The sequence below is a fragment of the Artibeus jamaicensis genome, unplaced genomic scaffold (genome assembly GCF_021234435.1).
Source record: "Artibeus jamaicensis isolate MK-2021 breed Jamaican fruit bat unplaced genomic scaffold, CSHL_Jam_final contig_3303, whole genome shotgun sequence".
NCBI classification, from domain to species: Eukaryota; Metazoa; Chordata; class Mammalia; order Chiroptera; family Phyllostomidae; genus Artibeus; species Artibeus jamaicensis.
In genome coordinates, this window is record NW_026521782.1 from 144,236 (window position 1) to 160,002 (window position 15,767).

General features: G+C 42.7%; 1 protein-coding gene and 1 non-coding gene across 2 annotated transcripts; both read left to right on the forward strand.

Annotated features, from left to right (window-relative positions):
• Positions 1-5,467: 5,467 nt before the first annotated feature.
• Positions 5,468-8,076, forward strand: LOC119035699 (SLA class II histocompatibility antigen, DQ haplotype D alpha chain-like; the record flags this gene model as incomplete). The annotated part of the gene is given in 6 exon segments (XM_053663811.1): positions 5,468-5,584; positions 5,587-5,652; positions 5,654-5,699; positions 6,727-7,008; positions 7,264-7,438; positions 7,613-8,076. Coding segments are annotated over 5 exon segments (666 nt in total), but the record flags the coding sequence as incomplete, so codon positions are not given.
• A 1,605-nt stretch (positions 8,077-9,681) lies between these two features.
• Positions 9,682-9,784, forward strand: LOC119038538 (U6 spliceosomal RNA). Its single transcript, XR_008391330.1, has one exon. It is a non-coding gene; the product is annotated as a U6 spliceosomal RNA (small nuclear RNA).
• The last annotated feature ends 5,983 nt before the right edge of the window (positions 9,785-15,767 follow it).

Here is a 15,767-nt window from a genome sequence, read left to right on the forward strand (position 1 = left end):
GTAGGAGAGTGGGCCAGTAAAATTTGGTATTTGAAATACCAATTAGTGAAGCTCTAGAGATAAAATTGAAAAAAATTGCAACCACAACTACGCTGCCCACAACGTGCTAGCAAAGATAGAGCTAAAGGTGGTGAGTGAACGAAGCTATTTTAACAGTGGGGGGAAAGGATGTGAGGTAACTATTGACAAGAAAATTGGTTTTGAATGTCTGGATGAGAGAGAAATAGTAAGAGTGTGAAATGGAAACAAGTTGCAGCAAGAGAGAAAACAAAATTTGAAATGAAAATAATGCAAGGAAAGAGGAAGGTAAAATATGGTAAGAGAAAGGAGGGGAAATATATGAATTGAAATACAGTATAGGATAAAAATCTAGTGACTTAACATGTACACACTTGCTGGAAAAGAAAATATCACAAATCATGGAGAAGAACATGATTTTGTCTGGGTAGCCTCTTGTATTTACCACTGTTTTTTTCTTTCTGGAACCACCTCTGGTGATGTCAGATGTTGCACCCATCTAACCTTAGGCAGCCTGTTTGAGACTTCCAGGGATCTACTGTCCCTGGCTGTCTCCTTCAGATGTTAATCTAGTTACTCTGCACTTAGCAGTCAAGTTTAAGCACCATAGGGTGGAGCTGAATCCTTCCTGGGGTGGGGGTTATTGTTTCCCCTTGGGCTGCTGCTGCTCTGAGGGGAGTGGTCTACTTGAGCAGGATATTTGTTGAGTGTGGGGGTTGGCTCAGCACCAGATCTTGGCATCTACTCTTTCAATTATCTCCCCAAAGCCTCTGTCCTCGGTCTCTCCTCAGGCATCACCAGCCCACTGTCCCCCCTTTGCCAGAGCCCAAGGTAAATGGTACATGGTACAAGGTACACAGGCCAAGGTAAATAAAAATTTGTGTGTTGGCCCTTTAAATGGCTCTTGCATCTCCTGTCTGTCTCTGCAACCCTTCTGCTTTTAGCTGCTGGTTATTACCTGTGTACTTTTTGGGCCCTGGGGCTGTAGGCTGGGGATCCCATCTTAGGGTTTAACTCCATTCTTCTCAGGCCTCTAAGCACCCAGCCAGCCCTCTCAAGTCTCCACCACCTCCTTACCATATAGGTTGTGCCCAGGCCAATTCTTCTGTCTGTTGGACGTGATGAGGCTTCTTTCTGGCTATTGCTCAGTTTTTTGTTCTGGTTCAATCTATTTTTTAAAGTTCTGCTGATATTACAATTGAGGTTGCAATGAAAGTATTAACCACGTTGAGGTGAATTGACATTTTAAAAACTTAAGTCTTACAATAAATACATGGTGGTAGTTGATCTAGCCATTTACTTTTTCCTACCTAATTGTTTAGGTTTTGGTTCACATGTTTTATAAATATTTTGTTTATATAGTGGGGTATACTGTGTTTTTATTTGATATGTTAATATATTGCAGTAGGAATACCACTACGGCATTAGCTAACACCTCTCTCATGTCATATAATTATCATTTTTTAGTGGTGACAATACTTAAAATCTTGTTTCCTAGCAACTTTGATGTATATAATGTAAAGTTGTTGACTATAATTGCAATGCTGTGCATTAGATCTCCAAAACTCTTTGCAGGCAGGTAGGTACCTTTTGATCAACGTTTTCCCTGTTACCTGATGACTCAGTTCCTAATAACCAGTATTCTAGTTTGTTTCTCTGAGTTTGGTTTTTATAGATTTCACAAATAGGTGATACCACGTAGTATTTGTCATCCTCTTTTTTAAAAAATTTTTATTTTTTTGATTATGCCATTACAGTTGTTCTATTTCCCCCCTTCATTCCCCTCCACCCTGCACCCCCCACCCCCACCATTCCCCCCTTTAGTTTATGACCATGTGTCTCAAGTTCTTTAGATTCTATATTTCTCATACTATTCTTGCCCTCCCCCTATCTATTTTCTACCTACCATCTATGCTACTTATTTTCTGTACCTTCTCTCCCCTTCTCCTCCTCCCACTCCCCTGTTGCTAACCCTCCAGGAGATCTTCATTTCTATGGTTCACTCCTGATCTAGCTGTCCTTTTAGTTTGCTTTTGTTTTAGATGTGGTTGTTAATAATTGTGAGTTTGCTGTCATCTTTTTTATCTTCTTTTTTTAGATAAGTCCCTTTAGCATTTCATATAATAAGGGCTTGGTGATGATGAACTCCTTGAATTTGATCTTATCTGAGAAGCACTTTATCTGCCCTTCCATTCTAAATGAAAGCTTTGCTGGATAGAGTAATCTTGGTTGTAGGTCTTTGGATTTCATGACTTGGAATACCTCTTTCCAGTCCCTTCTTGCCTGTAAGGTGTCTTTTGAGAAGTCAGCTGACAGTCTGATGGGAACTCCTTTGTAGGTGACTGTCCCCTTATCTCTTGCTGCTTCTAGGATCCTCTCCTTCATTTTAATCTTGGCTAATGTAATTCTGACGTGCCTTGGTGTGTGCTTTCTTCAGTGCAGCTTCTTTGGGACTCTCTGAGCTTCCTGGATTTCCTGAAAGTCTATTTTCTTTGCCAGATTGGGGAAATTCTCCTTTATTATTTGTTTAAATAAGTTTTCCACTGGTGGCTGTTCCTTTCCCCCTTCTGGTACCCCTATAATTTGAATGTTGGAGCATTTAAAGATATTCTGGAGGCTCCTAAGTCTCTCCTCATTTTTTTGAATTCTTGTTTCTTCATCCTTTTCTGTTTGGTCATTTTTTCCTTCTTTCAGGTCCACTCCCTTGATTTGAGACCCAGTTTCCTTTTCATCACTATTGGTTTCCTGTGTAATTCCTTTCATTTCAATTAGTTTAGCCTTCATATGTTCCTCTAATTTGTGACTAAAATCAATGAGTTCTGTGAGCATCCTGATCACCAGTGTTTTGAACTGTGCATCTGAAAGTTTTGCTATTTCTTTGTCGCTTAGAGTTATGGGCTCTGGGGCTTTGAGATCTTCTTGAGCCATTTTTTGGTCTGTTCGCACCCTTTAAGTATGAGGAGCGGAGCCTTAGGAGCGAGGCAGGGCCCCCAGGGCGAGGTCGCTGGGTTGTGAGGCTATATGTGGGGGCGCGGTCAGAGTGGGGAAATGGCGGCCCTCTCTGCTGCCTCCTGCTACTGGGGCCCGCTGGGTCCCGTCTCACTGCCCACTCCCTCGCGGTCTGTCTGCTCAGGAATGAGCCACCACAGTCAATGCACCGCCCTGTGCCCTCGCCAGATCTATGGGTCGCTCACTGGGTCACTCACTGGGTCTCACACTGGGTCGACCCTTTGCAACCCCACACCTAAGATCCGCCTGCCTGAGTCCTCTGACCGAGTTTTCCTGTGCAACCCCGCTCCGCCAGCTGCTGGTTTCGCCCCTCTTACTGGTCAGGCTGAAGCATTCGTTGTTTTCAGACTTCTGAAAAGTTCAAATTTTTGTGTTCTAGTTGTGTTCTCTGTTGCTAATATTTTGTTGTCTCTAAACTTGGTTGGCACGGCGTCTCCACCTATGCCTCCATCTTGGCGGAAGTCTCTGTCATCCTTTTTCTGACTCATTTTCAAACAGATGAACTTACAATAATTCCTTAATTATTTTAAGAAACCTCCATGCTCTTTTTTCATAGCGGCCAAACCAGTTTCTATACCTAACAATAGTGCACTAGGGCTTTCCTTTCTCCACATACTCACCAATGCTTGTTGTTTTTCATCTTCCTGGTTCCAGCCACTCTCACAGATGTGAAGTGATACTTACTATGGTTTTGACTTGCATTTCCCTGATGATTAGTGACATGAGCTTCTTTTTCTGTACCCGTTGGTCATTTGAATGTTCTCTGGAAAAAAGTATGTTTTTTATTTGTATAGATCTTTAATCTATTTTGAATTTGTTTTTGTGAATGGTGTTAAATATGGGTCTAACTTCATTTTTCTGCATGCAGTTATTTAGTTATCCCAGCAGCATTTGTTGAGCATATGTGCATATTTCTATGCCAGTACCATATGACTAAAATTACTATAGTTTTGTAGCTTAGTTTAAAATCAGCAAGTGTGATACATCCAAATTTATTTATTTTTTCCTAGGATTGCTTTGTCTCTTCTGAATCTTTTATGATTCCAAATGAATTTTAGAATCATTTGCTCTATTTATGTATATAATTCGATTGGAATTTGATAGAGTTTGCATTGAATCTTCTATTAGCTCTGAGTAGAGTAGATATTATAATAATATCAATTCTTCTAATTTTTGAGAACAGAATATCTTTCCATTGATATGTGTCTTCTTTAATATTTTTCATCAGAGTATTATAGTTTCATTTCTAAGCATTATATTGTTTTTGATGATATTGTAAATGAGAGAGCTTTAGTTATTTTTCAGATATTTCATTGTTAGTGTATAGAAACACATTTTGTGTATATTGATTCTGTATCCTAAAACTTCAGGGAATTCTTTGATGAGTTCCAAAAGTTTTTTGTTTGACTCTTTGGTATTTTCTATGTATGAGATCATATCAAGTGCAAATAATGTAAATTTTACTTCTCCCTCGCTAATTTGGATGCTTTCTCTTTCTTTATCTTGCCTGAGTGCTCAAACTAAGACTTCCACCACTCTGTTGAACAAAGGCGGTGAAAGAGGCATCCTTGTCTTTTTCCTCATCTTAGAGAAAAAGCTCTCAAACATTCACCATCGAGCATAATGTTAGCTGTGGGTGTTTTGTGTATGCCCTTTATTATTTTGAGGTATGTTTCTTTTGTTACCAATTTGTTGAGTATTTTTATCAAAAGTGAATGTTATATTTAAAAAATTTCTTTTCTGCATCTATAAGATGACCATATGATTTTTATCTTTCATTAATGTGCTCTATCATATTTATTAATTGTGGGCATTGAACTCTTTTTGTATTCTAGGCATAAATTTGATTTAATCATGCTCTATGATCCTTTGAATATGTTGTTGATTGCTGTGTGATAATATTTCACTGAGAATTTTTGCATCTATGCTCATTAGAGATATCAATTTATATTTGTATGTTTGTGTGTGTGAGTTTTTTCTTTTAGTGCCCTTTTCTGACTTTGGTATAAGGCTTTGGGTACAAAACCAGAATTTGGTATAATTCTGGTTTTGTAAAATAAGTTTGGAAGTTTCTCTCCCCTTCAATCTTTTGGAATTATTTAGTTTTTCTAGTGTTATTTCTGTGAATTTCCTGATTCTGCTGTAAAAAAATTACCACATACTTAGGAAGCAAAAATTAATATTTTTACAATTCTGAATATCCAGAGTTTATGTGGGTGAGGCACATTCCTTCTGGAGACTTCAGGGAAGAAAACCGTTATGGATTCTATTGGACAACCAAGGGGAGGAAGCAAGTGCTGGGAATTATCTAAACCCTCTGCCAAAGGTGGAGCCCACAATGTTTTTAAGTGAGTTCATTCTGTCATTTGGTTTAATAAGATCCTTTTCTCTCTGTTTTCCACCTCCCTGCTCCCCACCCCCAATCAGTTGACCACGTTGCTGGCACAATGTCTACCAGTCCTACAGCACCGCAGGCCAGTACACTTTTGAATTTGATGGAGATGAGGAATTCTACGTGGACCTGCAGAAGAAGGAGACTATCTGGCGGCTGCCTGAGTTTTCAGCACATTCAGCGGTTTTGACCCACAAGGTGGACTGAGAGAAGTGGCTACAGCAAAACACAACTCAAGATGTCCTGATTAAATGCTCCAACTGTATTGTGGCTGTCAGTGGTATGTGTTCACCTGATGTGGACACTGGCCAGCAGTGTCTGTGGTGTTATGGATGAGGTGAGATAAATTCACACAGACTATGGAGTCCTATGGAGGAAAAGGGATGGCAAGACACAGCCATTCTCTCAATGGGAGAGCACCCTGACCCTTGTCTTGACAGGCTTTTATTGGCTTTCTAATAGCATACATCAAAGAAGGTTTTCATTCATTATGCTTAGGTTTGTTTTAGGTAATTACTTTTTACAGATAGCAATGGAAGGGATGTTACTGATTACTTCTTACAAATTACCAAGGAAAAAATGTTGCAAATGCAAGGGAACAATAAGAGTAACAGGTCTGGTTATACTTCAATCCTTGACAGAATTAGCACAGACTTCAGGAAGTTACTTTAAAGATATGCAGTAAGCATTTTTTGCTTCAACTCAGGGTGAGGGAGTTTTAGCAAGAGCAAGTCTCAAAACAGCCTAGGTATAATGCAGGCCTGATTTCCCATGGGAGAACTTCTTCATGGGTGTGGTCCTGTCTGCTGCCTCACTCCCCACTGGTTTTCCACATGGGTGCTGAGCTACATTTCCATGCCTTGTGAAGTGGTTTCGTATAACCATCAATCTGGCTCTTTACTGAATCTGCCCTTTCATACCAGGCCTCACTCCCTTCTTGCCTCCAATAGATACCCTTCACTACTCTATAAAATATTCTCCTTTCCAAGGAGTCCCCAGATCATCTCATGATAATTGCTGAACCTCCGTCCTCTCCCTTCTCACAAGTCACCTATTTCCATGTAATACAAAGATTCTTGCTCCCATTTCACAATCCTTGAATCCTTCAAGGACAGATGCCATAGACCTCCTACCTTAGCAAGCAGGCCCTCGGAGGAGGAAGCACATGGGGAGGAAGCACAGGCAGTGTGTAACCGTTCACAAGCAGAATGGAAAACAGTGGTGGGTGGGCTCCTCCAGGATGCAATGGGAACCCTCAGGGAAGAGCTATTTGCCATTCTAAGTCTAGCGCTGTTTCCTCATCACAGAGGTTCCTGAAGTGACTGTGTTTCCCAAGTCTCATGTGGAGCTGGGTCAGCCCAACACCCTCATCTGTGCCATGAACAACATTTTCCCTCCTGTGGTCAACATCACATGGCTAAGCAATGGGCACCCAGTCACAGAGGGTGTTTCTGAAACCAGCTTCCTGTCCAAGAATGATCATTCCTTCCTCAAGATCAGCTACCTCACCTTCCTTGCTTCTGCTGATGACATTTATGACTGCAGGGTGGAGCACTGGGGCCTGGACGAGCCACTTCTGAAACACTGGGGTGTGTGTCAGTTCCATGCCTGTTGGTGCCTTCTTTTCTCTGTCAGGTCAGAACATCCTGCCTTTTAGCTCCAAAACCTCATGTCCCAAAGCTTGTTTTCTACACTTCAAGGATTTCTAATGATATTCCCTATTATTCTCCCTAAACATGGTGCAAAGTCTTTGTAGAGCCAACACCACCCCTTCCTTCCCATCCCACAAACAGGCATGTGAATCAACCTTCTACATTCTGATCTCCACAACTTCACTTTTACAGAGCCTGAAGTTCCAACTCCCATGTCAGAGCTGACAGAGACTGTGGTCTGCGCCCTGGGGCTGGCCGTGGGCCTCGTGGGCATCGTGGTGGGCACTGTCTTCATTATCCAGGGCCTGCGCCCAGGTGGTGGCTCCAGACACCAAGGGCCCTTGTGAGTCACACTCCAGGAAGGAAGGTAAGGATTCAGCTTTGTTAGAGCTGGGACCTGGAAATGCAGTACAAGAGGAATGGAAGTGGGAAGAGGTTGTGGGCACAGTTGTGTTTGAAAAGTTGCAGAACTGTAAAACAGCATGAAGATATCACAGGATATCTTCAACCTATGGATCTCATGTCTGTCCTGTTATTGCAGGTGCACTGACAGTCTTTGAGAAGAGTGGATGTGCTAGATGACCCAGCACTGTTCTCTGACCAAGTTCATCATATTCCGTCTCTCCTCCAATACCCTTCCTCTTATCTCTTCTCTGGGACTTCAGCTGCTATTCTCTCAGAGTCACAGATTGCACGAGTTTACCTCTCAACTCCTGATATTTTTTTCTTCTCTCAGTCATTACCTACCATGGGGATCCCTGTGATATTCCATCCATCTACCTAATTCCTTGCTATTCTGATGTTCATGGGAGCAATAAATCCCCTTTATGAGGTCTTTTATTGAATTTTTTCCTTTCTTTTAACACAGGGCTGACTAGGACCATGGCAAAAAATGGCAAACCCTTATGCTTCAGGCCCCCTTGACTTTATTTTCCAGATCATATTTCATGCTCAGTAACACAGGAGCAACCGAATATAGCTTGATGATATCTTGATATCTTAGATGAGGTTAAGATTTCTCTCTTACCCTGGCTGATTTGGTTCAGTGGGTTGAGCGCCAGCCTATGCACACAAGGGTCACCGGTCCAATTCCTGGTTGGGGAGCATGCCAGTTGGGGGCAAGCTAGAAGCAACCAATCGATGTTTCTCTCACATATCAATGTTTCTTTCCCTCTCTCCCTTTCTAAAAAATGAAATTAAAAAATATTAAAAAATATTTCTTTCTTCTTGTGGTTTCCACCCTTGGCCACTGCCATTCATCCCTCAATTCCGGCATCAATAAAAATAATATATACCCTGTGCCATAGGTATACATCTGTTATAGTAGCAACACAAAAACCAAGAGGGAAATCCATACTTACTATAATATAGCTTTTAAAAGTTTTGACAGAGAAGGGAAAGCAAATTTGAATTTCAAAAGTACCAAAGTCAAAATTTTGGTACCAAAAAGTAAAAAAACAAAACCCCAAAACTTTAAATTTACTTTAAAAAATGAAGGATATTAGAACCGTTCCTCTCTTTACCTTTGAGGAGATAGGAATTCTCTAGGCAGGAGAATAAATGAAAGTTAATTAGGAAAGCATTAGAATACAACACTAATGCATGTATCTGAGAAGGACCAAATACTTTGTCTACTTAAGGTTGGTGACAAATGGAAAGCAATGGGAGTAAAAACCACAGGCATATTTGGGGTCCTTAGAATACAGATGTAGTTTGCCTCACCTCCCAGACGAAGTCCTGCTCTACAGACATGTAGACTTCCCTGCGCCTCCACAGTACATCAGGGACAGGAGAGGGAATGTGGCTGCAGGGTGCGTCCAGGCAGATAAGCTGAGGTCAGGCCCACTGAATCCCTGGGTGTCCCTGTGCCCCCTGGGAGCAGCAGATCAGCCCGGTATGGCTGGCCCCCTGGCCCTCTCTGCTCCTGGCTAAGGAATCATGAGCCTATGAGAGTGGAAAGCATGGCCCCTGGGGCGGGGTAGGGTGGGAGGGCCGCATGGGTGGAGGACAACGTGGTCGAGATAATGTAGCAGTAGCTGTGGGTGCTGGATCCTCCTTTAGATTCAGTCTCCCAGTGGAAACCCTTGCAGAAGAAAGGGAGCAACAGAGGGGATTCTCTGGCTCTCCTGAGTGTGTCCAAGGCCTTACTCTTGAGAGTGTATGTGACCCGACTTGAAGCCATTTTGCCTTTTGAATCATGTTCAGCACGTTGCCTCAGTCTTTCCACTCTAATTACTGAGTCCATGCATTACATCTAGGATGACATCGTGTAGGGGCTACAAAATGTATGAGGCTGTCCCCGTTCACGTCACATGCCTCAGTGAGCTTGAAATGTAACTGGGGGAAAAAGATAAATACTAACGTAGTAAATAATACAGAATAGTTCGGTACAAAGAAACCTAAATCCAAATCCAGGACTCGATACCTTATAGCTGGTATTCGAAACTCTGTAACACTAGGAAGTGTCTAATATTCTAAACCATATTTTTCTCACCCACAATGTGGGAATGATAATAACATGCAGAGGTATTGACAGAATTTGAATAATCTTAATATACAAGCAGTGTTTTAGAGATTACATGCAAATACATAGGAAAAGATTGCTAGTTCTTGCTTAGGCAGCACATACACTAAAATTGGAACCATACAGAGAAGGTTATCATGGCCCCTGTGCAAGGATGACTTATAAATTCAAGAAATTTTCCATATTTTTACTATAAATGTCTAACCACTATGCTGTGCACCTGAAATTAATATAAGATAATATTGAATGTCAACTGTAATTAAAAAAATAAAAACTTTAAAAAAGTAAACATTGCTAGTTATATGCATAATTAATTTGTTAAAAACAATGTACCATATTATGTGAAAAGCACGTTAGCTTTTTGGTCCCTCTAATGATTTAGGAGATTCAAGCCTGGAGATATAGATGATTTTTTTTCATACATTAATTGGAGGAATTTTTCCTCTCTGGAATGAGAGAGACTAAGATTGGGTTAAACTGAGACAATAGATAGGGTATAATAGTCAGTGACATATTTCTGGTAAAGAGGTTGCTAAGAGAACTTTTAGACCAAAAGTTGTAATTATGACTTTAGGTTTTTACTCTCAGATAAAAGATACGTCCCTTTCTTATAGCCCATAAACTTTTAGTCAAGGTATGTTGTATGCAACAGGTTTTTATGTTGGTCTCCTTTTGGGAGGAGGTGGGAAAGATTCAAGGAGAAAAAGCTTCCTGAGATAGAAGAGAGTAATTAAAAATGCAGACTAGGAATTAGTATTGCATGCAGGGTATCCGAACCAGAGATGATCATGACAAAGTAGGTAACAGAGCACAGAAGATTTTTAGGGCAGTAAACACTCTGAATGTTACTGTAATGGTAGTAGACACAGGTCGTTTTCCATTTGCCCAAACCCATCTAATGTGCAACACTGAGAGCAAGCACCCATGTGAACTGGAGACTCTGGGTAATAGTGATGTGTCCATGTGGGTTCATCACTAGTAACAAATGCCCCACTCTGGTAGGGAGTGTTCACCGCTTCCACCTACTCTTTTTGTGTGTGTGTGTAATCAGTTAGAGGGGAAGGCATACTGGTTTATGACAGCAGGAGAGTATTCTATGATATTTACAGTAGTAGCTGGCAGAGAAGAGATAGGTGATCCCCTGGCTATGTACAGCAATAACCATAATCTTCAACCCAGCTAGCCACTTTTTAGGAAGAATTGAAGGAAGATAAGACTCTTGTTGGGGAGGGAAGTTTTGTGATTTGGATCTAGAAAGGAGTGAGGTTGAAGGAGGTCAGATTTTGAGGTAACGTGAGAATAAAGGATGGTAAGTAGGTGTAATGTGAGAGACAATAGAGTTAACCACTGCAGTGTTATAGTTCAGGCAACAATGAAGAGGGCTAAGATCGGAGGGGGGGGTGTTGTGTAGTATTTACAATAGTATGTAACAATCATTACTTATAATAATATTAGAGCAACAATAATATGACATAATCTATGATATAGCAAGATTACGGAGTATTGGACTGCAATAGTGTGCTAACTGGGCAAGGGCAAGTAAAGGACAGTAAATTTGCAATACACTATGATTGAGGGGACAGGGGAAACCTGTCAAGTGATACTATATATCCGGCCAAGGTAAAAAGGACTATAATTGAGAGGAGGAATACAGAGATACTATTAAAATAAAAGATGCAAGAAAAATGAAAAAATACAAATATGCAGTAACTTGTAGTTTTTCTGTTATAGCAAAGTGAATTTTGTCTCTCTGTCTCTAGCGTTGGGATGCCCCCTCTTTGAGTCCAACTCCGGCCTTTTCACCATTCCAAGTCTTTTGTCTCACTTCGGGAGGAAGGGGTTGAAAAGAAAGAAAGAAAAAAAAGGCAGCAGAAGGGAGGAAAAAGCAGTAGGTTTGGAAAGAAAAGAAGAGGAAATAAAACAAGAAAGAAGAAGAAAGAGGGTAAAAGTATTGAAAGATAAAACAATAATAAAGTTAAAAAAATAAAAGGTTATTTTTTAAAAAAGCAAAAAAACTCCCCAAAACCAGCTCTTGTTGGTTTACAGTTGGTCAAACCTTTTTTTCTGGTCACACTACCTGCAGCAGTCTGAGGGGTAATTGGTGTGGCCTTTCTCCCTTCTTGGTGAACTCAGCTGGTCTCATGAGTGCTGTCCCAAGATCTGGACCAGCGCCTCTCCCCACTGAGAGCCCCACTGAGAGCAGACTTTCCCCAGGATTCACAGTCCTGGCCTGGGGTTTGGGCGCACGCTCCCAGCCAGGCTTCCCTGGTCCTGCAGGCTTGGGCACCAGCTGTTCCCAGTGCTATGAGGCAACGCATGGGCGACTCTCAATCTTCCAAGCTGGCAACCACAGACTGACTCCATGGGTGATCAGAGCTCTCTCCTGTGTTTTCTCATGCCCACTCCTCTCTCTGATACTCTAAGCAAATAGATCTCTCCTGGCGTTTTTCAAACTGTGCCCGGCCGGGTAGGGAGGGAGCTGATGACTGGCTCTCTTCTTCCAAAGACCTTGCTGCCAACCCTCAGCTCCCAGAGACCAAGGCAGACGGCCAGGGCCCTGGTGTGGCCCTGCAGAAGGCCTGTGGCCTCTGTGCTGTTCCTTGGGGCCTTATTGACCCGATGTGTCTCCTCTCCTCACCATCTGGTCATTCAGAGCTACAGTCAGGAATCTCAAGGGACCTTGGAGAAGGTCTAAGGACAGGGCTGCAAACCATCCACTTCCCCATATCCATCTCTTAACAACAATTGTATCCATCCCCAAACAAAAGTGCCTTTGTGGGGGCTAAGAGATCTAGCATCATATGCCAAAGAACCCAGGAAGAGTCTTGCCCACCCGTGCATCATATAATAGGAATACATACCTCAGTTTCCCCTGTGGATCCACCAATGGCCTGTGAACTCTGGTTGCACAGATGTGGCCCAGAAGCCTCTGGAGAACAGTCTGGACGATCACCCATGGATGAGAGAACTTTGCGGAAGTTCAAGTTTCCAGCAAAGAAGTTCCAGCACATCACTGGAGCAAAGAAATATGAGTTTGAATGCACTGAAGAAGGTAAGAGGAATAATTTGACTTTACCCTACATGACTCTTCCACTAAGAGAGCACAGCTCAGTGCCAAAAGAAACCACCATCTGAGCCTGTGGTCTTTCCTGTGGGGGAAGTGAGAGTGTGTGAGTGAGTGAGAACCCAGATCCCCTGCTGTGCAGATGCTGCCAAAGAGGCCCCTTTCTCTCTCGCCCCATCCAGAGTCCTGAGTGGTAAGCTGTATGACAAGAGGTGGAAAAAAGCTAGGAGGAGGGCCAGATGGGACTTTTGGAGGACATAGAAGAGTCATGGATCCTATTAACAGTGTCTTCAACTTCATTAAGAAATTCATCCACAAGCCATTGGGGAGCTTCATGAGCAGATCTCTCCAGTTGGCCAATGAGCACCCCTAATATTCCATGGGCCTTAACTACCCACCACCCGCCCTGTGGCCAGCTTCCTGTGTGAACCTATGGCAAGGAGACCAAGTTTTGTTAGACAATAGTTAGTGGTACAGAAAGCCAGCCTGAATCTGTGGGTCAGGGAGAGAAACAAACTTGAGCTTTAGACCTGCCCTTAGGAAACAAACAGTTGCAGGATTAAGCAAATGAGCAGAAGCATAAAAATTATGTTGCAAAGGGAGCAAGAAGCTTGGAGCCTCAGAATCCCTAGTAGGGCTGATGGGAGATATTTCCCTTCTAAAGCCATTTAAGTAATAAAGACAGAAGGAGGTGACTGCTAGTTCACATGCTAAGAGAGCAATGCATGACTTCAAGAAATGTGAAAAATTCCAGTAACCAATGCCAGGACATAGAGATCTGTGATTCACTCCAAAAAAACTAAAAATAGCTCTTTAAGGAAGCACAATAAGAAAACACAGAAAAATAACTCAACAAATGCACAAAAATATAAGCAAAAATAAGTTTATAATAAAGATAAAAATTATTTAAAAAGAACCTGAAATTTGGAAGACAAATATACAATATATGAAATTTAAAAATGCAACAGCAAACAGTGGAGAAGGCTCACAGCAAAAAAAGTGGTGGCTGGTGGACCCGGGTGTGAGGGGCAGCAGTGGGTGGACCCAGCGAGGCAGCAGACTGTGGACTGGCGGGGTGCACAAGGCAGATGGCAGACCGGGTGGTCCCACATTCACGCACAGATAAACCAGAGAAACTGCGGAGCGAGACAGACAGCTCAACAAAGGGTTCCAATGCAGGGAAATTAAGCCTCAAAACACCAATTGAAACCACCTGTGAAGGGTTGTGGTGCTGGGAGAGACTCCCAGCCTTACAGGAGAGTTTGTTGGAGAGACCCACAGGATCCTAGAATGTACACAAACCCATCCATATGGGAATCAGTACCAGGAGGGCCCAGTTTGCTTGTGGGAAGCAGGGGATGTGACTGAAAGCTGGCAGAGAGCAAGCACCATTGTTCCCTCTCTGACTCCTGCCCCACATACAACATCACAACCCAGCGCCCTAGGTTACCCTGCCCTGGTGAATACCCAAGGCTCTGCCTCTCACCACATAACAGGCGTGTCAACAGCAAAAAAAAAAAAAAAAAGGCCCAAACAGAAGAATAGATCAAAGCTCCAGAAAAAAAAACAACAACAAAGCGATGAAGAGGTAGCCAACCTATCAGATGCACAGTTCAAAACACTGGTAATCAGGATGTTCACAGAAATGATTCAGTATGGTCACAAAATAAAGAAAGAAATGAAAGCTATACAAAGTGAAATAAAGGGAAATGCGCAGGGAACCAATAGTCATGGGAAGGAAACTGGGACTCAAATCAATGGAGTGGACCAAAAGGAAGAAAGAAACATGCAATCAGAAAAGAATGAAGAAACAAGAATTCTAAAAAATGAGGAGAGGCTTAGGAACCTCCAGGATATCTTTAAACATTTTAACAGCCAGGCCCTGGCTGGTGTAGTTTAGTGGATTGAGCGCAGGCCTGCAAACCAGATAATAGTGGTTTGATTCCCAGTCGCAGGGCACGTGCCTGGGTTGCAGGCCAGTTCCCAGCAAGGGACCCATGAGAGGCAACCATACATTGATATTTCTCTCCATCTCTCCTTTCCTTCTCCTCTAAAAGATAAAGAAGTAAAATCTTTTAAAAAACATTTAAAAAAACATTCTAACATCCAAATTATAGGGGTACCAGAAGAGGAAGAGCAACAAGTGGAAAACTTATTTGGACAAATAATAAAGGAGAACTTCCCCAATCTGGCAAAGGAAATATGTAGTAGACCGCTCTGCCTAGTTTTAGGAATTGTATCTCTACCCCTTGTGGCTAAGGGCGAGAGACAACCTTTGGAATGCCAGTCACAGGAGACATAGCCTGTCTCTGGTAGCAAACACTGCCTCAGTTTCTCTCCCTGCCCCCAGAGCTTGGTCAGAAGTCAATGACCGGTAACACCCCTCACAGCGGTGGGGCAACCTAAGCCAGACTCGATCACCTGGAGGCCTTCATGGAAGGACTCAGGGGGCTGTAACAAAGAGCAATAGACTCTTGCCCCCCGGCTTTGACATAGCCCGAGTCCCCATGCACTCTGGGAGAAGCGCTTCCTGACTCTAATCCCCTTAAGCCTGAATACTTGATGGGGAGAGGTGCAGCTCCTTGCCTGGCTAGAGCGTGCCCTGGGGGAAAATCTGGCACCACAAAGACTTGCTGATTAACCTATGAAATCTGCTAAAAGTGCTTTCATTCATATGATAAGGGTCCGAGAGGAAATGAGTTTGTCTCCCAAAGTTTCTGCAACTCTCTTCCTGACAGACACTGACTCAGACTCTGAAGCCCTCAGACCTCTTTGAAATGTTATTTACTGTTTGATCCTTGCTGCCCTGTATTCCTGTGTATTACAACCCAATAAAAGGCTATGAAAGAGGGCACTCAGGGCCTTTTTATCCTCAGAAAAACTGGCCACTGCTGGCCTCTTTGTCCCCTGAGAAACTGGCCACAGCCCACTCCTCCATTCCCAAACAGATCTCATCTTGTCTCGGCCATATTTACTCATTCACGCATGTCCGTGGCACCAGGGGGACCTCTCGAAAGTAGTCGCCCCCACAGAAATAGACTTCCAGGAAGTCCAGGAAGCTCAGAGAGTCCCAAAGAAGTTGGACCCAAGGAAGCACACACCAAGGCA